At 37.0% G+C, this 24,843-nt stretch overlaps 2 protein-coding genes across 2 annotated transcripts; both read right to left on the reverse strand.

Annotated features, from left to right (window-relative positions):
• Window positions 1-340: 340 nt before the first annotated feature.
• On the reverse strand, window positions 341-9,261 carry LOC136705552 (deubiquitinase DESI2). Its single transcript, XM_066679187.1, has 5 exons — window positions 9,223-9,261; window positions 7,315-7,438; window positions 7,129-7,222; window positions 5,073-5,214; window positions 341-4,378 (listed from the first exon to the last, which is right to left on the reverse strand). Exons 1-5 carry the CDS (start codon window positions 9,259-9,261, stop codon window positions 4,139-4,141), a joined length of 639 nt encoding a protein of 212 aa, XP_066535284.1. The 3' UTR covers window positions 341-4,138.
• Window positions 9,262-12,857: 3,596 nt separating this feature from the next.
• synj2bp (synaptojanin 2 binding protein) lies at window positions 12,858-24,661 on the reverse strand. Its single transcript, XM_066679948.1, has 4 exons — window positions 24,392-24,661; window positions 15,574-15,710; window positions 15,387-15,482; window positions 12,858-15,217 (listed from the first exon to the last, which is right to left on the reverse strand). The coding sequence occupies exons 1-4, from the start codon at window positions 24,453-24,455 to the stop codon at window positions 15,065-15,067; spliced, it is 450 nt and encodes a 149-aa protein (XP_066536045.1). The 5' UTR covers window positions 24,456-24,661; the 3' UTR covers window positions 12,858-15,064.
• Window positions 24,662-24,843: the final 182 nt, after the last annotated feature.

A 24,843-nucleotide genomic window follows, 5' to 3' on the forward strand; every position in this document is an offset into this window, starting at 1 on the left:
GACAAAATACGTGATTGTTAAAAAAAAAAAGCTATTCATTCATTCATTGTCTGTAACCGCTTATCTAGTTCAGGGTCGCTGTGGGTCCGGATCCTACCCGGGAAACACTAGGTGTAAGGCAGGAACACACCCTGAAGGGGGCGCCAGTCTTTTACAGGGCGACACACATAAACTCACACAGTTTCTAATAGTTATAATTACTGTAAAATATGTCAATCAAACAAATATGCTGATAAAGTTAAACACTTAAGATTTTGCGTTTCAGTACTTTATTCAATTCAGCATTTGTAAAACAGACTTATGAATTCATAAAAGTAAATAATAATAGCAGTTAGACAGTAGAAAAAGGATGTCTTGACTGAGCTTGTCAGTAGAAAGTTCCAGAGGCAGTGGCCTCTTCAGTCCAAAAGCATCCACAAGGAAAAATGGGAAGACAAATAAAACAAAAGATGGTGACCTCTCTAAGAATACTAATTAAATTCATCATTAAACTTAGAAATATGGGAAATACAAGTATATAGATGAGTAAGCACTGTATATGATGTTCCCTGCAGATGTGATTAACAGCCATGATTCCACAGTAAACTGAAAAAAGAACTAATACATGAAGGAGGCTTATTAATTTATTAATAAAGGGCTTGACTGAAAAGTGTTTCTTTTCTCTAAAGGTTATAAAGTTTTAATGTAACAAAGACTGAAACCTTAACACTCTCTCTGTCAATAAGAACAAATCAACAGCAACATGACACAGGAAAATTCCTCTAAGATGAGTTGGAGCTGGATTTGTTTTATTATATGATATATGTATATAATATAATATTTTATATATTATTTTATATACAGATTTAACTGGCTGATTGGTTTAAGATAAAATTTCCATATGGTTTTTCCAAAATGTATAGTCAGGCTGGTGCTATCCACTGCCCTGCAGAGCCTCAGCTTGTGTAAATATTTGCCAAATAGGAAGTGGACTACCAAAATTAATTTTGCCTATATACAATTAATTTACCAAGATTAGTTTAGCCAATTTAGCTGCATGGCTAACTTATTTCAACTGGGGCTTTGCCTGCAAGGCTTTGATATTAATTTGACACAATTTTTAATAATGACATGGCCATGACTACATAATTTTGATTAAGTAAATGGATAATAATAATACTGTATCAAAGTCATTCCAAAAGTATTAATTTCATACTGTGAATCCTAAATGATATAGATTCATACTGGATTAAAACAACTCCACAGTCATTACAGTCAGACTATAAAAACTATACACACACTGCAGATTCATACTAGATTACTATCACCAATCCTGTCACAAAGTACATGAATCTCTAGGCCTCTCTCCCTGGGTAAAACTAATGCAGCCCCAGTAAGGCTCAACACTGCATAGTGGGTAAAATTATTAAAATGTTATGGTTTAAATAATTTTTTTTAAATGTTAATGTAACATGCATGAGTTTTGTATGCTTTGGGTATCCAAAGCTCTCTGAGGTAAAACACTAATGGAAGGAGATGATGGGCTTAAAAAAACTGACATTCTGGAATATTCCCCTCCTTTCTGCTTCCAAGCATTAACTGTGTAATCAGTCAATTTTATCAGCAAGAAGAAGTGGTCATCTTAGCTGTACACTATTAATCAACAGCATACAGTCATATGGCTCAATTTCCATACTGCTAAACATTATCTCCATCATACATTGTTAAATTGTTCTTCAATTCTGTTTAGGTTAAAAACATTGCAATAATGGCAGACTACCAGACAGTGTCCCTTAAAACTCAGTAACACAAAGATATATGTATAAATCAACATGAGATCAGTCTGAATATTTTTTTAAAATGTAAACTGACATCAAATTTTTAACATTTTAAATAAATTAAAAACACTTTTTAATATATTCAAAAATAAAACATTAAAGGATTCCAGACAAAAATTGCTTATGTCTCTGCTAGAAAAACATCATCTCCCAGGAAAAAGTAAATTAAAAATAAAAATAAACAAATTAAGCTTATATGCTAGTCAACCAGAAGGACCATGCTGAGTGACCAACATAAACCAACTACTCTGTTATTTCTGCAGGCCTGTTTTTTTTTTTTTCAGCAGGGATTGCTAACATTAAATGCAAGCTGATAGCTACAGGTTAGCATTTTGAATATAACATCATGCAAAGTGGAGCTAAAGCTTGCATTCACAGTTAGCAAAGTTAGCATATTTTATTGAGGCTAATCCTTTAATAAATCATTGTATTTTCCTCCATCATTGGCACACTGTCCTTAACTGAACCAGCTAAAAACAGCAAAACAAAATTGTGTTACGTTATTTTTTAATATTTACAAAATAGAAAAGAATCCAAGTACAACTAAACCAGCTATTTAGAGGTATAACTGTTCTCTGAAAAAGAATTCTTCCTGAAAACGACTATTTTAGTCTAGAAGTCTAGGGCAATTCACAAAAAAGCACGAACTGCAGTCAGAAGCAAGTTTACAGTACTATGGAAAGGAAGGAACATTTTTTACTGTATAAAAAAGGAGAGAGGCATATTAAGGGTCAGTCTGAGCTGTCTACCCTCCAACAATTGGAGAGAGGTTGTAGAAAATGAAAATGCACATTTGTAAATACTGTTTTCTATTCAAGGATATAAAAAGGAGCAATAAAACTTGAGGGTATTTTAAAAGAAATAGTTGCCTGAAAAATCATATTTACACAGCAACATCAAATGCTTTCAGTCAGCCAAGACTTATTTGGTGTCTAAAATTAGCTTCTTAATTTTAGTTCTGGAGCTATGAGACTAATGTAGCTAATGTGTATTCAAACTTTTTAATCAATTAACATCATGCTAAAATAAAAATACTAAAACTCTCAGTATGCATTCCACATAATCATAGAAGCTACAAGCTAACCAGCTCTTTGTCATGGTATGTGCATGTTTTAGTGACTTGTGATTAGCTAGTATAGCTACTTTCTCTTTAGTTATTCTGATTCCTCTTAAATCCATGTTTTAGATAACAGTGTTCATTCATTCATTCATTATCTGTAACTGCTTATCCAGTTCAGAGTCACAGATAACAGTGTTCAGTAGTGTCTAAGAGCCACATAATTAGTATGTTTTAAATAAAGAGGCAAAGCTCAGACACAGAACATGTCTTGGATACATTTGGGGTAAGCAGGGTAACTGTGTAAATTTGATTAATTTAGCGGAACTATCACTTTTAGACGAGCAGTAAGAGGCTTTGAAATCCCTGGTGTCTCTGACTGGTGGAGCACAAACTTCCTTCTTCTCCTGGAAACAGTTCTGAGGTCTGTTGGTCATCCAGGCTGGTATAGGGGCAACATAAGCTGCCTGCTGAAGCAGCAGGAGGATGAGAAGTTACAGTCTTTGTGTGCAGACATCTGAAGTCATGTCATCATTCTGAAGTTGGCATCATGCCCCCATTAGGATCTCTGGGTCTAAGTTGGATTTCTCTATGTGAAAAATCAATGTGATGTTTATTTCCAAATGATTAAATGTATATATAAAAAAATCCAATTTTATAATATATATATTATCAGTAATAATAACAACAGCAATCATAATTTTACTCAAGTTGCATTAAGTCACAGTTTCTGATCTTTTTACCATTATCATTTGTTATTCTGATAGTAGCATTACTTTCAAGCTGAGTTCAAGTTGAATGCTTCCATCTAGCCACTGTGTCCACTGATAAAAAAGAAACTCTTTGGTGATGGATGTCTGACAATTACACAATTTTACACCTGTTATTAAAGGTGGACAAAAGTTTGAGCTGGTCTTTGTGGTACTTCACAAAATTTTGCAGAACATTTACTGTACGTCATGTGTACTGTGATTACAATTGAAACTGCTGCAAAAAAAGCTCAGTATATTGGGACCTTATTGATAGTAGACAAAAATTTATGACTGAAACGGTAAAAGTTTTCAGGAACAAAAAAGGCATAAACGGCTTAGACCCAGGACCCAGTGATCACACAGATGCTAACAGAGAATTACAAAATGACAAAGCATGCACAGACGTCTGTGGCTGATTCCCAGTTGTCCCCCTAATGTGCTTGTAGAGCACTACTACATAAGGAAGAGGGAGTTATTGAGGACACAGCCTATGTGTGTTGTATTGGATGAGATCAGACACGAGTGTGTCGACAGGAGTGTGATGCTCCCCCAACAGCCCCTGAGGGTTCCTCATCACTGGACTCACTGTGTGTATGTGTGTGTGAATGAGTGTGAGAATGTGTGCTGATGTGGCTCTGAAGGGCAGCTGGAGTTAGCCACTCTTTAGGAAGGCAGCTTTGCAGGAACGGGATACAGGAGCTAAAGTATGCCAAACGATTCACCCAGCGAGGAATCTCTCGCCCACACAGCAACTACAGAGAGGGAGGGAGCGAGAGAAAGATATTGTATTTATTTAAATATATGCTGCTTTGTACACCATCAGTCAGAATTGTTATTATTGTAATTATTTGTAATAAAACAGATCAATAAAAAATAATCTACGGAATATGTTAAGCAAGTGTACTGGCCTACATGGTTAACTAGCATATCGAAGTTAATTGATTTTGCCATTGTAGCCATTAAAGGAGCATTATCCCCATCTTGGTTCATGCTTTTCAACATTCAGTGTTCTTTCTTTTGTCTAAAATCTAAAGGTAGCCTTGCCATGAGCAGACAGAGAAAGTGAGAGAGTCTAGCATAACAGACTGAGCCAGTTTTTTTTTTTTTACTCATTTAAAGACACTGGGGCTTCCTAAACACATTAGACTGGTTTCAAGCACACAAACAGACTGGAGAGTGAGCAAATGGCGAGGAAACATCTGAATTTTAACTTTGCTTTTAATGTGACATATTTTCACATTGCACTGCCACAACAGACGATGGCAAAAATAAATACATATATAAATAAAAACGGAGAGAAAAAAATGTTTTGTGTGATTTTAAACATACAATGTACAGCGAAAGCAAGAGTCAGATAGACGGTTAATATTATTTAATATTTAGATTAAGCATGAAGAAGAAATGAGCCCTCAGAGACATGAATAGAGAAAAATAGAGAAATCTAACCTCAGAGAGAGAACAGGAGAAGTGGTTGCAGTTTTTGTGCATTAGATGATAAGCATTCCCTTTAAACTCTTTCCCCAGTTCCTCCATGATCTTATCAATATCTTCCTCAGTGAAATCTGTTGTTCCCAATGCAATGGCCTCTCTGTAGTGGTCATAAATTAAAAAAAGGATTTAAATTAATTAAAAATGAATGCAGAGTTGTGTGGTAGCAACTTACTTTTGCTTTTTCAGTAAAATATTGTTGAATCTGTTCTGTCTATTTTATCTGTTCCTGTTTATATTTTAATTTTGCTTTATTGTTTATCCATTCATTTTTGAGAGGCTTTGGAGACTTAATATGTTTAGATCTTAATTATTCAAAAAGAGAAAAGTGGAGATATCCACACTTCAGTTCCTAAAATGATGGATGCTTTGTTCCACTGCATTACTGTGACTCATTACTTAAGTAGTTTGCGCTTCTACTTTTACAAACTCCATTTCCAAAAAGTTGGGATGCTGTGCAAAATGTACATAAAACAGAATGCAATGATGTGCAAATAGTTTTAACACCATATTGAATATAATACAAATACAATGCTTCATATGTTGAAATGAAGAACTATATATGCTCATTTGGATTTGATTTCAGCAAAACATCCCAAAAATGACTGAACAGGGGCAAGTTTACTGCTGTGTTGCAATACGATTCCTTTTACGAACACTCTGTAAACATTTGGGAACTGAGAAGACCAACTGCTGTATATATGAAAATGAAATATTTTCCCATTCTTATATGAGATATAGAATTTCAGCTGCTCAGTAGTTTGGGTTTACATAATGCACCAAATGTTTTAAATGGGTTTGAATAGTTTAATTAGTTTAAAGCACCCTCATTATGTGTTCGAGAGAGTGTGCAGGTTATAAATATTGGTAGATGGGTTGAAGCATGAGATCGGAAATTGCTGGTGGACGTAGGTAAAAAACTGCAGGTCCCAGAGTGCATTGCATTAACTACACTGAGGCCAGACATGGTGCTGTACGCTGAAAGTAAACGGATAGTTTACTTCATAGAGTTAACAATTCCATTTTAGGAAGCAGTAGATGAAGCATTCAAAAGGAAGAAGCTGAAGTATGTGGCGGCTGAGATGAAGGATAGTGGGTGGCAGGCACATGGAAGGACAGCAGAGATAGGTGTTAGGGGACTTGTAGCCACATCCCTGCTTGTGCAGTTCAGCATCAGGGGCCAGATATTAAGGGCAGATGTGAAGGAGTTATCAGAAACAGCTGAAAGGTCTAGTCAGTGGTTGTGGATAAGAAGAGCACAGACTAGTTGGAGAAAAACACTGTAGAGCTGCTGTTGAGGTTGTTGGTGATGTAGCATGTAAAGATCACATGGAACTGGTGGAACTGAGCATGCATTAATGGTGTCAGTGGGGCTAGGAATGGCCTTAGTCACAAGGGAGGCCAGTGTGGATTTATGGTTGTTGATGATTAGAGGTTAGGTAGGACTGTAAAGCTGGCTCGGAGTGGGGTGGGTCTGGGATGCCAGACTTCACCGTTGAGCCTTCCGGAAGTGTTGTGGGCTTAATTCAGTGAAACACTGATGTGGGGATGTGCCTTCCTGATGACCCATGTGAAGAGCTAGTGATGCAGTGGGTGGTGTTGGTACTCATGGGCTGGGCTGAGTGAGTAACCTTAGTTGTTAAGGGTAGCTAGTTGTTGATCGGATCATAAATGGCCAAAGCAACGTTAGTGGGTAGTTGTAGGACATTAGTACACATAAATGTTGCGAGATGTAGCTGGTTGCTGACTGGATCATAAACGGCCATAGCAACCTTAGTGATTAGGTGTAGGAACAATGGGTGATAACAGGATTTTTTGTGGCTGCACATAGGAAGATAGTTTGGTGGATCCTATGTGAAGCTCTAATTGATTATGATAGTCATACACAAGATATCATATGCCAATCAATTAGAGCTTCATATATATATATATGACATATCACAGACTATATATCTGTTTTACTAATACGCTGTGCTTGTTGGGTGGGTGTATTTCTATGTGAATAGATGCTCACTTAAATTTGAATGTTTCTCCTAGTTCTGTGGCATTTCCTGGGCTGATCTCAAAGATCCCACTGAAGGGGTAAGGATGACCTCCATAGGCAAATTCTGGTTAAATATACAAACAAAAACAGGTATGGTAAAAACTAATGTAAGCCTTTTATTTAAAGGTAGTATTTCAAGGAAAAATATTCACACACCTCTGCCATAAATCTCTATTCCTGAGTGGAAAACTCCAATCCCCAGAGTGGAGGTGTACTCATTAATCCAATACTGAGAGAGAGAGAGAGAGAGAGAGAGAGACAGAGAGAGAGAGAGAGAGAACTGTATATAATTATATTATGATGATAATACAAAGAGAAAAAAATGTCAAGCATAAAGGAAACATAAGTACAATTACATCTTGGCATCGCATACACATGCACTCTTTTGAAAGCCGAAAGTAGGTAAAATCTCTGTTGTTTAATTATACCACTGCCACACTGCCATTCCTCTGTGAAACTGGAAACTTGTTTTAATTAAAATCACCTTTATTAAATACCTTCTTAAACAGGAATGATCTTTTATGATCCTTTAAGTTAAAATTCAAATATGCCTATCACCATTGATCCTAAGCCTGAAAATATAATTTATTTATGAGGCCAGCAGGTGTTTCTAACCGCTATCAATTACATATTTTACATGCTCAGGAGCAGCTGTCTTATAGAAGGAAACAAAGCCAGCGTATGTGTTGTTTTAGCCCATTTTATTAATGCATTGTTGTACATAAAGATTGTTTAAAATATTAAATGTGTTAACTTAACAATCTGCCTTAGAATTTAAATTAAAGTTGAATAAACAAAATTAGTTAAAACAATATATTAGTTCTTTACTTGAACTTGTAGCAATAATAATAACAACAACAATCTGTATTCTGACCTGTCAACTTTAGCTGTAACTAAACTGTGAAACGTGAATCTCTTTCTATGAGTCTGCTTATAACAGTAATTCCCTTTGAATATTAAATTAACTGTTAGAAAATATTATTAGACCACAGCTAAGCAATTTTAAATAATATAATAGGAATAATATATAATAAAAATAATCACAGCCAAGCTGATATTCTGTAGAACAGATATCCCTCTCATGTACTATTGTTTTTAACAGTCATGAGACACAACATTATATGAATTGTTTGTATAGTAAATAATTATTTATTTGACTCAGCCCACATAAATAGTTCGTCAGCTGGACTGGAACTGGACTGGCTAAGACACAGACATGTTTTTGTACACTAGCTTGCTACATTGTGTAGGTCTATGTTTCTGGCCAGCTACTTTGCATCATGTTATCAGCAAAATTCCCTAAAGTGCGATATGGTTACATTAAATAGAACACACCCATTAACAGAGTGATACATGAAGTTAAATACCTGAGTTCTCAATATCTAAAATTGAATGTCTCTTGTCCATTTACTTTTTTAATAGTTGCTTGACTAGCTTCAAGCACAATGCAGGGCATAATGTATATAGTAAACTGTTGCATTAAAGGTAGACTAGATCATTAAACCAAACCCAAAATCTATAATTTCTTTTTTATTTAAATAATTTTTTTTTGACTAATCACAGAAATAATCATTTTTTTAAACGCACAAAATAACTTTTTAAAGTAAGATTTTTAGTATAGACATTAAGCTTATTTAGTTTGTATAAAATTAGTTTGCATAACATTTAGATTAAGGTTATTGCCTGTTTCAAAGTATAATAATATTATTATATTATATTTTATTACATTTTAATTAATAATTTTAATTAGAGGAGTAGTCAGTCATTTTCTCCTCTTCACATATTGAAACAGCTGTTATGCTGACACAAAATGGCCTGGATGTATAAGCATTTCAGTGCTAAACATATTTTTATACATGGCTATCTTTGTGTGAGGGCTGGCTATATGTAGAATAAACTTCCGGGAAATATAACATTTTATATTTCATCTTGTGTCAGTTGCATTATTTAAAAATGTAAAAAAAAATTGTAGTTATTTATACTTATTCATTAAAACAGTGCTTCCACCTGTTGGATGGGAGTAAGTACTACAGCATCAGAGCATCCGTGCAGAGTCACTCTTACCATGTCATACACATTCAGGATCACAGGTTCATTAGCCATACTCCAGGAGAGAGAGAGAAAGAGAGAGAGAGAGAGAGAGAGAGAGAGAGAGAGAGAGTAGAAAAACGAAACGAAAGAAAAATACAGAAAGAGGGCGAAGTGACAGTTGAGTAGAAAGGAGGGAGAAGGAAAATATGCAGAGAGAATGGAGATATATATACCGGGGAAAGAGAGAAAGAGGTGTAAAAACAAACAAAAAAAAAGGAAAGGAGGGCAGAGGAGAGAGAAAACGAAGGGCAAGATATTAAAGCAGAGTGTGGAAAGAGATGAAAACAGAGACAGCGAGAAGAGATGAAAACAGGGAGAGAGGCGCAGGTTCTTCTCCAGAATCGCTGTTATTCCTCTCGAGTCTTCAGTTTTAAATTTCCGAGTACAGAAGCACAACCGAGCTTCAAACAGCCGCAGCTCCTGTGAATCCGAACCGAAGCGGATCATCCGGGCACTCGACCGGTTCTGCTCCGGTGCGGCGCGTGCGGGAGTCCGGCAGCCCGAAGCAGCGCGCGGGGGAGGCGCTACTGCAGCACAGCGCGAACCGCTAGCATACAGCTACAGCCGCTGCACGTGCACTGCGCGCTCTCTCTCTCTCTCTCCCTCTCTCTCTTTCTATCTGTATGTGTGTGTTGGGGGAATCCTCATACAATAATGCAGAAGAGTACAGATGTCCTCACAAGCATAGTAAAACCAACGTGTGTGTGTGTGTGTTTGCGTGCGCGCGCGCCCAGCATCCGGTACCGAAAGGAACGGGAGAGAGAGGGGTGACGTGACCGCTGCCCAGATTTCATGATGTCATCGTGGTCCTTACGCAGAGAAGACCATCATCATTGTATTCGTACCTGTTCAACAGCTTATTTATAAATATATATTTGCAGTTTATGAATTAGCATATTCATATTGCTTACACATTAATTTCACAGTGTCTGTATAAACTTGCTAGAGGTGGTCAATTTGTACAGTGGTAAATAATGTACAGTTATACATTGCTATTGTATAGAAAATTAAACGATTAGACAAGAGATATTGCATGAGTGTAACTAGAGTATTACAGAACTGTGCCTCTTAGCTCAATTTACATCTGTGTTCTATTAATCATTAATTAATCAATAGGGGAGAGAGAATTGAAGAAAATCTCTGCAGTGTCTGCAGCTACATCAGGCTTTAAATGAGTCTATTTTTTAATACAGATAAATGTACATGATACAAATCAGGCCTGTAGATACAAAACTACAAAAATAAATGGCTTGTAATGTATACCTACACAAATTAGCAAGCTAGTCTGCAGGAAAATGTGTTGCTAGGCAATTTGGAGGTTATTGGAGACAAAATAAATTATTTAATATACAAACCAATAATCTGTTGTCATATATAACGGTTAACTAATAAATGGTGCTTTTAGACCTGTTGTTTAAAGGAATCAAACTTGGGGTCATGATTTTATAAAGAATATCAGCATGACCGTGTCTGTAATTGACTGAGACCTGTTCTGATTTTCAGTATAATAGTACAATCTTTAATGTGACATTGCTAAATTGAATAGTCTGCGTTGGTTTTCAAATTTCAGTAAGCATGCCATTGAATGCTTCATCTTCATATGTCATTTTATTAACAACTGCTCATCTGAAACATATTCATCTATAGTCTCCTTTATTCATGCTATCAATCGGCAAACAGTGGCAATCAATTAATGACTTACATCTGTGTGCTGTTGTCCTCTCTGGTGATGACAGTATTTATTATTGGGAGCTATTTCTGTCAGCTGTCATTTGTTTGTCATTTTCTTGCACACAGTTGCTCAGAGATTTGTGTGACAGCGGTATTAACTGTGTGTGAGTTATGCAAATGTTGTGTATCCTTATCAGGAGATTTCTTTGTATAAAATATGACAAGAACAATTAAGTTTTTTTCAAACCCCAGTTTTGTGATATGTTAGCAATTACACACACTCACAGACATGTATACACAGGCCTAAAGCTCTGAGTTTAAGCACAAATGGATTCTACACCGCAGTGTTTAGAGTGCATCTACTGTAGACTCAGTATTGATTTTATACTAACTGGAATACCCTCTCTCTCTCACACACACACATTTATCAGATCAATATACTCTCTCTCACTTGCTTTTCTCTAGGATGGGTTGATGAATTAAAGGGCAGGATGTGACCCCTCCTCCTCCAACAATATGCTCAATACACGGTTATTACTGGCTAGTCTATGTCTGTACTCTATGGACTATATTGTACAATCTGTAATTAAATAGTGAGTTTTGTCTGGAGTGTGCTGTACGGTCTGTAATTAATGACCATAGTGAATGTGAAACTGGAAGTGTGAATCTGAATTCCATTAAATTAACATTTTTTTCCTCTGAAATCTTATGGGCAATGTTTTTGTGGAGTAGCAGAGCTGTGGATGAGCTGGTAAAGAGCACCTGTCATGTGTCAGTGGCTGTTCTCAAAAAGAGAGTATCAAACATTCAACTACTCCATTCTAAAAACCACTGTATCTCCTCACTATTACATTTGTGATCATGTGCACAAATATAAAGCTGTACATAATTGTTACTATTATACAGTAATATTAATGTATTTATAATGTACTAAGCACGTTGTCCTGAAATTTGTACATTCATTCATCTATTCATTGTCTGTGACTGCATATCCAGTTCAGGTTTATGGACACTTGGAGTTGCCAATTCACCTACCAACATGTGTTTTTGGACCATTGAGATGAAATCGGAGCATCCGGAGGAAACACACACAGACACAGGGAGAACACATCTCATAGACAGTCCCCCAGAGCAGGACTTCAGGTCCCTGGAGCTGAGACTACAACGCTACCTGCTGCACCAAAAGAATATAAACTGAAAACAAATGTATAAAACGATTGGAATCTGCTCCTCACCAGGATTCAAAAGATAAAATTAAAAAATGTAGGATTGTTAAAACGCATCAAAAATGACAACGCAAGATGAAAAATGTCTAAAATCACTCAGAAAAAGTGTTTCAGAAGCAAATAGAAGGCAACATTAAGGAAAATTACAAAAAACATACACATTTACAAAAGACAATTAATGGAGAATATAGCGCATAGTGTTCACTTGTTTTCTGTTATGTTTTTATATGTGTCTATCTTTAAAACAACAAAAATTCAATATTGTTTAAATCTCTGGACGTGAAAGCCATTTAGAATGATTACTGTAATTATGACATATGAATATATCAGCATCTCACAATAAAGGTTATAATTCCACATTGATATAAAATAGGTCCTTCATTGAGATTGTTATTACAGCAAACATTAACTGTATTATTAACATAAAAATATTTTTAAGTGGAAACAGGTTAATATGCTAGTGTTGCTATAGCAACATGCTATATTATGCCCTAACCTGTACAGGGCTCACATTTCACTTTTCCCTACAGCATCAATACGTGCAGATGTGAGTATCCTTTATAATGTGCGTGTTCTTTGATGTTTATTAATAATATTTAATTTGGCCTGGAACAAGGTGTTCCACACAATGAAGGCACACACTTGCTACAATCCTGTGAACCAAGGGAAAGAACACACAATTTTGTAACAAAAGATTTATTTGAAGCATGATAAATGTGACAAGTCAACATTGAGATAGGAGAGTGAGGAAGTGCATTCCATAAACTTATGTTCATAAGGCATTTCAAACCAGCTTCCACCATTTGGCCAAACAGTGAAATCTGCAGAATGAAACACACACACACACACAATTAGCTGCACTTGCACATCCTAAACTGCAGAAAGTCACAATAGCTCCAGTATACAAATCAAGTAGTTTATCATTAATAACCCCTGGAACATATGCTGGATACATGTACAACCCACAGGAGTCAGGTTTTCATTGTACCTTGGGTGTCCGGATGTAAACTGGATTTTTCTGTGACAAAAGTGAATTTGATAATTCCAAACCTGATTCCTAGACATCTGAAGTTTAAGCTTATTAAGGGGGAGAAATATCCATGTTGCTACAAGATAAAAGCTAGCCCTGCTGCGCAATGCACTGACATCATAAGATTAGAAAACCTCCCAAAGTCCCTTACTCACACAAGCAAGTTTTGTCCAGTGTAAGAGTTAAGGTGGTTGGGCATTTTTAATATGCAGTCAGTGCACAGGAGTGTTAGCTCTCTTGTAACATGGATGTATCTTTATGCTGTGTTCTTTTGAATAACATTATGATACAGAGGATCCAGTAACATTTAGTGGAAGAATATACAGAGGACAAAACTTGTATGCATTTATACCACTTTGTTCAACACTGACGTGATTACCCTGATTTTTAAAGATCACATTCATTTCTATCATGGAGAAATCCACACTAGACCCACAGTTTTCAATATGGGCATATTGCAGATTTCAGAATGAGTTGCTGTGTCATTTCCGTTTTTATAAAGGCTCTTCTTTAACCAAAATATGCATCTGACTGAGTGTCAATGCAAAAACTGAGAAACCCCTTAATGTAAGACTGCAAGAGGAGCTGTGTGAAAAACGTATACATGCATACGTATGGGTGGAAAAAGTGCAGTACTTCTGTATAGTTAAATACGCTTGGTAAAAAAAAATTACTTGAGTAAAAGTACAAATATTTTATCTGTATTTTGGTAATAGTAATATTATAACATTATATCTTTACATAGTGTAACATACACAAGAAATGTACAAGTGTATTTGGTATTTCTGTATCACTGGTCTCATTAAAAAGGACCATATCATTGAAAAAATGAATGTTCCTCTTTTTTCCCCCTCATTTTTGCTTTTTCAACCTGCAGATATTAACCCTTGCCTTCTCAGACTACAGCAGTTTAGCGTTACCCATCGCTCCTGAATAAGAGTAGTTTATCCAGGTCTGCTTTTAGTATGAGGAAGCCAATTTCATCTGGTCATTTATGTTTAATATATATATAGTCTTAAATTCACCTCCTGTTTACTTCTAAAGAATAATGAGAGTCTGAATATGTGAAAACTGACTGTTTAAGTTGATAAACTGTTTATATTTCATAAACTCACCAGTTACATAAGTTTTATTAGTATTATTAAGAACGTGTAGTTTATTACTTGAAACTAATGTATATTCACAAGCTGGCACATCTGTACTTGTACTCGAGGCAATATGCACAGGACACTTGTGGTTTCACTCAAACAGAAATACAGATAATATGTTTATTTTCACTCAAGCAGAGTAAAAGATAACATTTCTTTTACTCATTTACTTAAATACTGTACTTTATCCACTGCTGTACACATTTTCCCTGCATGTTCACCGCAACAGGCGAGTGAGGGAAACATACACAAATGCAGCATCACTGTGGTTCATTCCTGGCTCAGTTCATGCTACATGTATTAACGTTAACAAAACCAGCTAACTGTCCAAAAAGATTTGTCATCATCCACCCACTTGCCGTACAACATGACGTGTTTCTTTTCTTTCTTAGAAAGACCAGCTCAAAGCTGGAATGTCTCGCAGCATCCCCTACATGATCAGAGGAACAGTATTATTTAGTCCTTTGCAGGGTTCATTCCATATCCATCCTTTACCCTTGTTTTTTTTGTATAAAAATAATCTCTAACTCTGAGCTATGACATGACAGCTTTCGAATTTATGGTCACACATCTATGATTATCACTCAGTATATAACCAACTGTTTGCTGTCATAATTATATTAATTTTGCTTTTAGGAAAAAAAAACATTCATAAACATTCATAGCTGTTTTTTTTGGCCCTTAGCAAAAAAAAAAGTTCATAACATTTATCTTTAAACTATGTGAGACAGGAAAAAGGTTTAAAATGGCCTTCGGAAGCTTGTATTTCGTTTATAGATAAAGAATGCTAAAGCCACTGCAGACAAAACAACGCAAACAGCCAGAGGTCCGATATGTGAGGACGAATCTCCATTAGGGCCGGAGATTACAGGACCGTTTTGAGTCAATGGAAGCTGTAGAGACAAAATACACAATAGTTGAAATTTTAACATATGTAATACAAATTCATTATTAATGCACAGACAGATCAAGAACGGAAAGTTACTAAAATTTTCATTTATACAGCTGTCCGTTTGACTTTTTAAGCCACTGTCCAAGATTTTAAAGACCAAGATCACTCACTCTTTTTTGAACTCTTAAATGGACATCCTCCCCCGCTGTCCTGAACAGTTCCACCGCAGCACTGTGTGACAGATTCTGCAACTTATGTCCATTTATCTTAACAAACAAAAATCATACATATGAATGACTGGATGAGTTATTTATAATACAACTAAGTAATAAATTGCTTTAACAGCTACAGGTTTACTTCAAGTATCTTGTCTCCTTCCTGCAGACGTCCATCTAAAGCAGCTGCTCCGTTCTCTTTGATCTTTGCCACGTAAATCCCACTGTCATCCACCAAAAACTGCTGATCGATTCCACCCACAATATTAAATCCCAAACCTGAGAAATGGTGAAAAACAACAAAAAAACTTATATTAGATCATAATAATATCAACTACAATGTTGTGTTGTTCTTTTGGTATTAGGCATTAGACAGCCACTGTATTATACTGCATATAATAATGAAATGAATAATTTTTAAAAATGCATTGTCAATGAACTAAAGCATGAAGAAACTGGTGTAATATTGTGGTGCATTGAATTCTTCTCTAAAGAACTGGAATTCATTCATTATAATAATAAGACAGGATATCGTGTAAAATATCCTATTCCAATTACAAACTGTAGTCCATCTATTGCTCTGCATAAATTGTTGGCCTCCTACCATCCTTCAAATAGTCAGAACCTCCCCAGAGACAGTATGCTTTTGGTGGCGTATCATTCTCAGTGCTGCAGTGACACTATTGTGGTGGTGGTGGTATGGTAGTGTGTGTTGCACTGATACGAGTGGATCAGACGCAGCAGTCTTGCTGGTGTTTTCATACATTGGTGTCCACGCCGTCCAAAGTGCTCCTGTTTGGTCAGTGAAGCTGAATGAATGGACTGAGTGTAGAAACAAGGAGGTGTTCATAATATTATGGCTGAATGGTGTATGTCAAATTGCAGTCTTCATCTGCAAATTCACCATTTGTCAAACCAAAAAATGCAGAATTAGAGCCAAAAGAGCCCAGGATAAACTCTGGCTTGGCTTCTGAATGTTGCAAGGTTCTGTGACCTGCGAGGATTCAAAAGGATGGCTGCGTTTTCTTTCTAAACATGTAAAATACGTTTTTTTTTTAAATAAACACCTAAAAACTAAGAGGCAGTCAGGCTATGATTGCTGTGCATTTGTTACCTGTAACAGAGTACTGTAAAACGGTTTTAGGAAGCTGGGGGTGGGACACCACCTAGACAGACATCTGACAGGATAGATACTTTATACAGCTACGGATCACATTCTAACCAGTTGGACATATAAATTATATACTATATTTTCAAAACTATTCGCTCGTCTGCCTCAGCACACATATGACTTTGAGTGACATCCCATTCTTAATCCATTCTTACGACGGCCGAACTTTTGCAGCTATAACAGCTTCAACTCTTCTGGGAAGGCTTTCCACAAGATTAAGGAGTGTTTATGGGAATTTTCGACCATTCCAGAAGCAGATTTGAGAGATCAGACACTGATGTTGGATGAGGAGGCTTGATTCGCGGTCTCTGCTCGAATTCATCCCAAAGGTGTTCTCTTACTCCTACAAATTTAGGAGCATGAAATTATCCAAAATCTACTGGTATGCTGAAGCATTAAGATTTCCTTTCACTGAAACTAGAGGGCCGTGTCTGACTCCTAAAAACAATCCCACACCATATTCCCCTCTACCAAACTTTACACTTGGCAGAGTGCAGTCAGACTAGCGGCATTCTCCTGGCAATCTCCAAAACCAAACTCGTCCATTGGATTGCTAGACGGAGAAGTCTGATTTGTCACTCCAGAGAACATTTCTTCAAGGAGAAAAAGGACTGGACTGGTGCTCAGTGATCCAGAGTCTTGTTTTCAGATAAAAGTAAATTTTGTATTTCATTTGGAATTCAAGGTCCCAGAGTCTGGAGGAAGAGTGGAGTGGCACACAATCCAAGCTGCTTGAGTCTAGTGTGAAGTTTCCATAATCAGTGATGGCATGGGGAGCCATGTCGTCTGCTGGATTTGGTGCACTGTGTTATATCAAGTGCAAAGTCAGCACAGCCGTCTACCAGGAAATTTTAAAGCACTTCATGCTTCCCTCTGCTGACAAGCTTTATGGAGATGCAGATTTCATTTGTGTGTGTTTCCTTGGCACCTGTCCACACTACCAAAAGTACCAATAACTGGTTTAATAACCACGGTATCACAGTGCCTGATTGGCCAGCACACCCGCCTGACCTAAACCCCATAGAGAATATATGGGGTATTGTCAAGAGAAAGATGAGAGACACCAGACTCAACAATGCAGACGAGATGAAGCCAGCTATCAAAGCAAACTGGGCTTTCATAATACCTCAGCAGTGCCACAGGCTGTAAGCCATAACCTATACGAGTTTCACTTTTTGAACAGAATTACTGAAATAAATTTACTTTTTGATGATATTCGAATTTATTGAGATGTGTACATGTAGTGCATGTTATCTGTTGCTCAACAAACAATAGTGTGTATTTCCATTTTACTGGACCTCAAAGACCATTTTTCTGTTTTGTAGATCTCCATGTTTGTTGGACATAATTAGTCTCTGGTTTGAGACAGTAAAACAACACAATTTGTCATGCCAACTTATTTATTTTAACCTGAATTAAAATTAAAACTATGTCTTTACCTTTGAGTAAATAGTTGCTGTTATAGATATACATTTTTTTTTTCAGTAGACAGTAACAATGTGTGCATTTAAAGGATTTAACACCTAAACACTTATTTGGCTAATAAGAATGACAATAGTATATAATTCTCGTACATCCTGTAAAGATATTTACTTCAAGTTGTGACTGAGCTCTCTATGAATACTCCACCATCAGCTTCATCTACACTGAAAGACAACAACTCACTTTTTACTCTTCCACATGCTTTATGCTATTACACATTCTTATCGGAGAGGTCTCCCTAAATCCCCAGAACTTAAAGAGTATTGATTTAATTAAAATGTTTTCTAGCGAATGTATAACTGAACTGAATAATTTCCTAAAGAAGTGCAAATGAATCAAAGGGTTTTTAAAAGGCTGATAATTTAATCTGATCATTCTTTTCAATTCTGTAGCTGAAGAGTAAACAGACGGTGTGAAACAAAGTTCAATTTGCATGTTATTCAGCTGATAATCCAATCAGAACTTTTCTTCTTATCACAGGTTAAAGTTTACATTGGAATTTCACAGCGACATACAATAAAACTGATGCAACATACAAGATAAACATGATCGGTTAGTAAAATGAATACAGATCGCCTAGTTTAATCACAGAACAGAAATGACAAATAATAAACAATCTGTATGTGTGACGGTCTGTAGGTGCCACACAACAACTGCAAAACCAAAAACCAATTTCAACTTTCATTTAACAATTGCTGTTATTAGATATGGGTCATTTCACATTTTCAGATGTTTTTAAAGAAACAGCACTGCAAATTTGTAACTGTAACCACAGCATAAATAGCTAAAATATGTCGAAAACTAAGAAGTAGATAAATTTACAAAAATCAAATAATTACAAAATTCATGGGATGTCATTAATCATATCTATAATTTTCTTCATCTTTCACTATTTATTACTTTTGTAATTGGGTCTACAAGTTAATAATAGACTATACATTAACTCTGAGCTCAAAAATTTCAAAAATTCAGCTTTCCTGCACACAACAAGTAATCAGATACAAAATAATGCTTGCATAGAGCACTGCTTAGGTGTCAATGACATAGAATGCTAGTTCAGTCTGGTTGAAACGTGGAGTAGTATTCCAGTGACGTGGAGTCACTCGTAACACACAGCTACCACATCTTTCACTCCACCATGAAAATCCTACATGCTCTGGGGGTCCTGACCACTGAAGAACAGGGTGACAGGGGGGCAGGCAAAGCATGCAGTGCAAAAGATGGACTACAATTTGTAATTGTAGAACTACAAATTGGTCAGTGGAGCTGAGGACATGAACAATGAGTGTAGAAACAAGGAGGTGGTCATAAGGTTATGGTTGATCTTTGCATTTCAAGGAGACTGGACAGATTTATATATATAAAAAAGGATTATTTAAAAGATCAGGCTGTGTCTAATATGTCCTGAGTAAGCATCATTTGCTGAACCCGAAGAGTCCACTGCCTTTTTGAGGCAAAGCATCAAAGCCCATTTAAGGAGGATACTGACACAAAGCAATTACTTGCCAAAATGACTGATGACAAAATTGGACATTCTTAAACACATCTTAATGACTGTGATTGAAATGGTTGTGAAAATCATGAATTTTCTGCTGGAAGAAATAGAATGTGCATACAAAGACATCCCACTTCACTCCAGTGTCAATTGGTTGTGTAGTGGAAAAATGCTTGAGTTTTGTGAACGGCATTGATGCAATTAAAGCCTTTCTTGTTGTGAACAATCAGCATTACCCAGAGCTGGAGGATGTCAGATGGCACACATTTTTTTTAAATGACTGATACATTTACTTTTGATTCTTTTGATAAAAGAACATTTATTTAGTATTATTGTCTGCTATTGCACTCTGCATCAACAAAATGAATGTCCACAGAAAATAAAATTTGTATAAAAACCCATGAATGAAAATATCTGTCCAGCCATCTGTAATTATTAAAACAGAAAAATTTCAAGGGCAGTATTTAGGTTTAAGTCCATTATTCCATGCACATTTCAGTCATGGTTTTCTTAGCCAGTGACGTGTTGTTTTAAATGGAATTTGTATTAATTATTAAAACAGAGAAACACATTCAGGTATTTAAGGGACAACAGGGTTTGGTATGTCAGAAATCACATCATTCAACTGCATTATTCAATGTGTAACATGATATATATATTTAATACTAATTACGAATGGTTTTAGATTAGATTTGCTGCCATTTTATGATGGGAGAAACATGTTAACATTTAGAAAAGATGATGGTAACTGAGGAGATTTAGGCAAATATTAACATTTAGTGCAGAGTGGGTGAGAGTTACAGTACAAAGCTCTAACTCTCGTTACACCAATTTGCCAAAACTGTTCAGACACATACTTCTGTATGTTTTAGGATTGTTTACAGATTCGAATAAAAGCCAAATAGCAAAGTGGTCAAATTAATTAAAAACAGCTTTATTTACACAGCCTGCTCATATCATCTAACTGAGTAGAGGTGACAAATGTCTCTCGAATGCAATTTGAATTAATGAAACAGAGAAATACATTCAGGTATTTAAAGGATAACAGGGTTCGGTCAAGCTAACTGTTGGTGTACACACACACACACACACACACACACAATGCAGAAACATATAGAACGTTACATAACATTCGTTTCCCCAAAAGCTGTTGGCAAGGTGATAATGTTAACTCTAGCCTTCTGACCTTTAACCTAAGACAACAACTTAAATCTCACAATAGCAAATGCAACTTTGGGTATATTAAAACTATTAGATCAATCACTTATGTTAGCAGATGTTGAGATGAGAAAAATAGATTTTAAGCCCATAAAGCTTGCTAGCTAGTTTAGCTGGTTACAGGTTTGCTAACACTACAATTCCCATATTGCCTCTCACTATACTCCCAGAATCAATGTAATTATACAGACAGTAAACATTGTACATGATTTCAAGTGTGGCTAATTAAATATATTAAGCTTTGAGAGATAGGAATTAAAGGTTTACTGTATTCTCTCAGAGAAGTCCTGGCACGTTTCATATCATCCATTAACGTCTGCATGTAGAATGGTGAAATTTAGAGGTGGGCGGATCGATCCAAATATCGATAATATCAATAACAACGCTGATAATGGTATTGATCAATACTTGTGGAAAAAGATCGATACTCAAGCTTTTTTTCTCTGCCGCTAAAGTCTGTGTGCCAAAGTGTCCCCCCAAAGTGTCATTAATTGGCCGGGCAACCACTAGCAGAGGGAGATATTACTTTTTTTTCCCCCCTTCTTGTCCTAATGATGTACTGTATGGGCTGTTTTCTGTCTTCCAGAGCATAATGTGATGCACACGAGCTACTAATATGTCGTCGGTTTTCCTGTTTTAATACAATGGTGTGTCTCAAGATGGAGACGTGTATAAAGGTATCAATGACAGACAGATATAGGCCATTTACATTTATGAATATGAACCATCAGAACAGCCAAATCCAATCTGAGCAAAAAACTAAATGAATGATTGAATGAGACTGGTGATGTCAACATAACCAAAAAAAGATGGATGACATCTGTGCTGGACCGGCACGGTGGTGCAGCAGGTAGTGTCGCAGTCACACAGCTCCAGGAACCCGGAGGTTGTGGGTTCGATTCCCGCAACCCGGGTGACTGTCTGTGTGTCTCCCTGTGTCTGCATGGGTTTCCTCCGGGTGCTCCGGTTTCCTCCCACAGTCCCACACACGTTGATAGGTGGATTGGCGACTCAAAAGTGTCCGTAGGTGTGAGTGTGTGAGTGAATGTGTGTGTGTGTTGCCCTGTGAAGGACTGGTGCCCCCTCCAGGGTGTATTCCCACCTTGAGCCCAATGATTCCAGGTAGGCTCTGGACCCACCGCGACCCTGAACTGGAAAAGCGGTTACAGATAATGAATGAATGAATGAATGAATGAAATCTGTGCTTCCATGTTCATGGCACATGCCCACAAAGTGAATATGTATCTGATGTAGGACTACAGATGAAAGTGACTCAAATGTGATTTGAAAAAAATTTATTTGTCATGTTCAGTTTCAAAAATTCAGTTTCACTTCAGCCTGGTAATGTGATTGTAGCCAAAGGCAGCCTTTTTTTTAAATTTATTTTTTGGGAGAACAGGTTTTAAATCAGGTTTTTTATCAGCACAGAATGCACTTGTGCTAATGTCAATGCTAAAGAAACAATAAGAACCATGCTTATTTTTTAACAGTTACTTTCAACCCCACAAATTCTTGGAGAGTGAGTAGATGAAGATCCTAATTTTAGACTTTGAATAGGGGGTTGGCACAGTGAAGCATATTCTATCAACATGTAAGGTAAAATTGTCACAGGATCAGTATACATGGAGACAATCAGGTGCTATGGGTTTTAGCATGTTTGTTGGACAACAATAGCCTAGAGCTTTTCAAATTGCCATGTTGTTGTAGTAATAAAGTGATTGGGTTTATGCTTGAGGAGAAAAATTGGAATTTGCTGGTGGATGTAGGTTAAAAAAGGTCCCATGGTGCATTGTTTTAACTACACTAAGGCAAGACAGTGTGATGTACTCTGAAAGCAAACGAATAGTTTATTTCATAGAGTTAACAATTCCATTTGATGATGCAGTTCATGAAGCGAAAAAACTGAAGTATGCAGACTGGGCGGTAGGTGCATATAAGGCCAGTGGAAATAGGTGTGAGGGGATTTGTAGCCAAGTCTGCAACATCCCTGCTTGTGCAGTTCAGCATCAGGGGCCAAAAATTTAGGGCAGCTGTGAAAGAGTTATCAAAAGTAGCTGAAAGGCCTAGTCAATGGTTGTGGATAAGAAGAGCACAGACTGGTTGGGGAAACACAATGTAAATCTGTTATAGGTACATGGAAGACAGGACAGGTGGGTAATGTGTTGTTTTAGTGTGGCTGCAGAGGGTGTATTACATAAAGCTCACATGGAACTGGTAGCACTGAGCTTGCATTAACAGTGCCAGTGGGGCTAGGTACAGCCAAGGGTCCAGTGTGGATTTACTGTTTGCAATAATGTAGGTAGCTCACAGAGCACAAATCCACATTAAACTGATGGCAATTAGCTTGCATTAACGGTGCCAGTGGGGCTAGGTACAGCCTTATACACCAGGGAGGCCAGCATGGATTAATGGTTGTTGATGTTAAAAATACGGTAAGGCTGTAAAACTAGCTTTGAGGGGTGGTGGTTCTGGGATGCCAGACATCACTTTTGAGCCTTTCCAATTAACCCTTTTGGGGTTAATCCAGCAAAACGCTGACAGGGGGTGGGGTATGGGTGTGTGCCTACCTGATGACCACTGTGACAGAGCTAGCCATGCAGTGGGGACACATAGACTGGGCCCAATGAGTATGCTTCAGTGTTCGATTGGTTGCTGATCGGACCAGAAGTGGCCACAGCAACGCCATTGGTTTGGGATAGGATTTAAAAAGCCAAAGGTAGCTAATTACAGGAATATTGTGGTTGCATGTGAAGCTCTAATGGATTGACACGGGATATTTTACATCTTACCCCATGTATAATTACAATTACATACAATTGCCTAGTACACCTTTAATTAGTGCAGTCCTTTTTTAGACCAAGTTCTCCTTTAACTTTTTAAATGTTTATGAAACGTGTTCCAAACAAGTCAACAAACCCAAGCACACAACAGTTAGTCAGTACTGTATTATAAACTGAAAGGACGTGGAATAAATTGACAGTCACGCTGTCTTGAAGCAAGAAAATGAAACTACTTATTTTAAATCAGGAACTTGAGAAAATAACATCATTATTTTTAGCGTACCAGTGCATATAATATCCGTTTTAATTAAGACACAGGTTTACATTGAAATCTTGTTATGTACGTTTATTTTTGTCCTTATCTGACTCCTGACGTCTGATAGCCATGAGGCTAACTGAGTGAAATTTTTATTCAAATAAAATTCCTACCCTCGTCAATAAAGAAAAGTATTAAATTCTCATGAAAACTTCCTGAAGCCGATAAGTAGTTTGTAGGAACACGGTAAGAACTTAACGGGCTTTATTCGTCTACATCTTGTTTGAACTTTTCTCTCCACCTTAAACGCTGCAACAGTAACAATCTGAGGGCTGTATCATTTAAGGTGGAACGTAATATTCAAACTCCAGTTTCTCCGCATAGAAAACACACTACTCGGCTACTATACAAAGTGACTAAGAATTTATGATGGATTAGAATTTAACGGGAACTTTAGAATAGAAAACGTCAGTTTGGTTGATCAGTCTGTGCAAGTTAATGCTACTCTTCGCGTTTACAGGGAGAAAAGTGGATTAAATTAAGTTAAACGACACTGACCTGCAGGTCCCCGCTTCAGCTGAATGTCCAAAGCCGCCGCAGTCCTGTGAGTTGAACCGTTCATGATGGTTTTATTCTCTAATATCTTCCTTTCACTTTTTTTTCAGATCAGATTTTTTTGAAGGTGAACTCACTCACGCAGTCGCCTGCTCCGGCCTCAAATGCTGAACTAAAGGCTCCGCCTGGCGGACAGCATCAGCAACTACAGCAGTATGTGCAATAACTCCCTCTGGTGGACAACATTGAGACCATCAACAAGACGGGGAACGCCTCCCTCTGGCGAGCAACACCTGCAACTACAGCAGTAGGTGCAATAGCTCCCTCTGGTGGACAACATTGAGAACATCAACAAGACGGGGAACGCCTCCCTCTGGCGATCAACAACTGCAACTACAGCAGTAGGCGCAATAACTCCTGGAACTACAGCTGGAGGCGAAGACCAAGAGGGGGCG

The sequence above is a fragment of the Hoplias malabaricus genome, chromosome 8 (genome assembly GCF_029633855.1).
Source record: "Hoplias malabaricus isolate fHopMal1 chromosome 8, fHopMal1.hap1, whole genome shotgun sequence".
Lineage (NCBI taxonomy): Eukaryota > Metazoa > Chordata > Actinopteri > Characiformes > Erythrinidae > Hoplias > Hoplias malabaricus.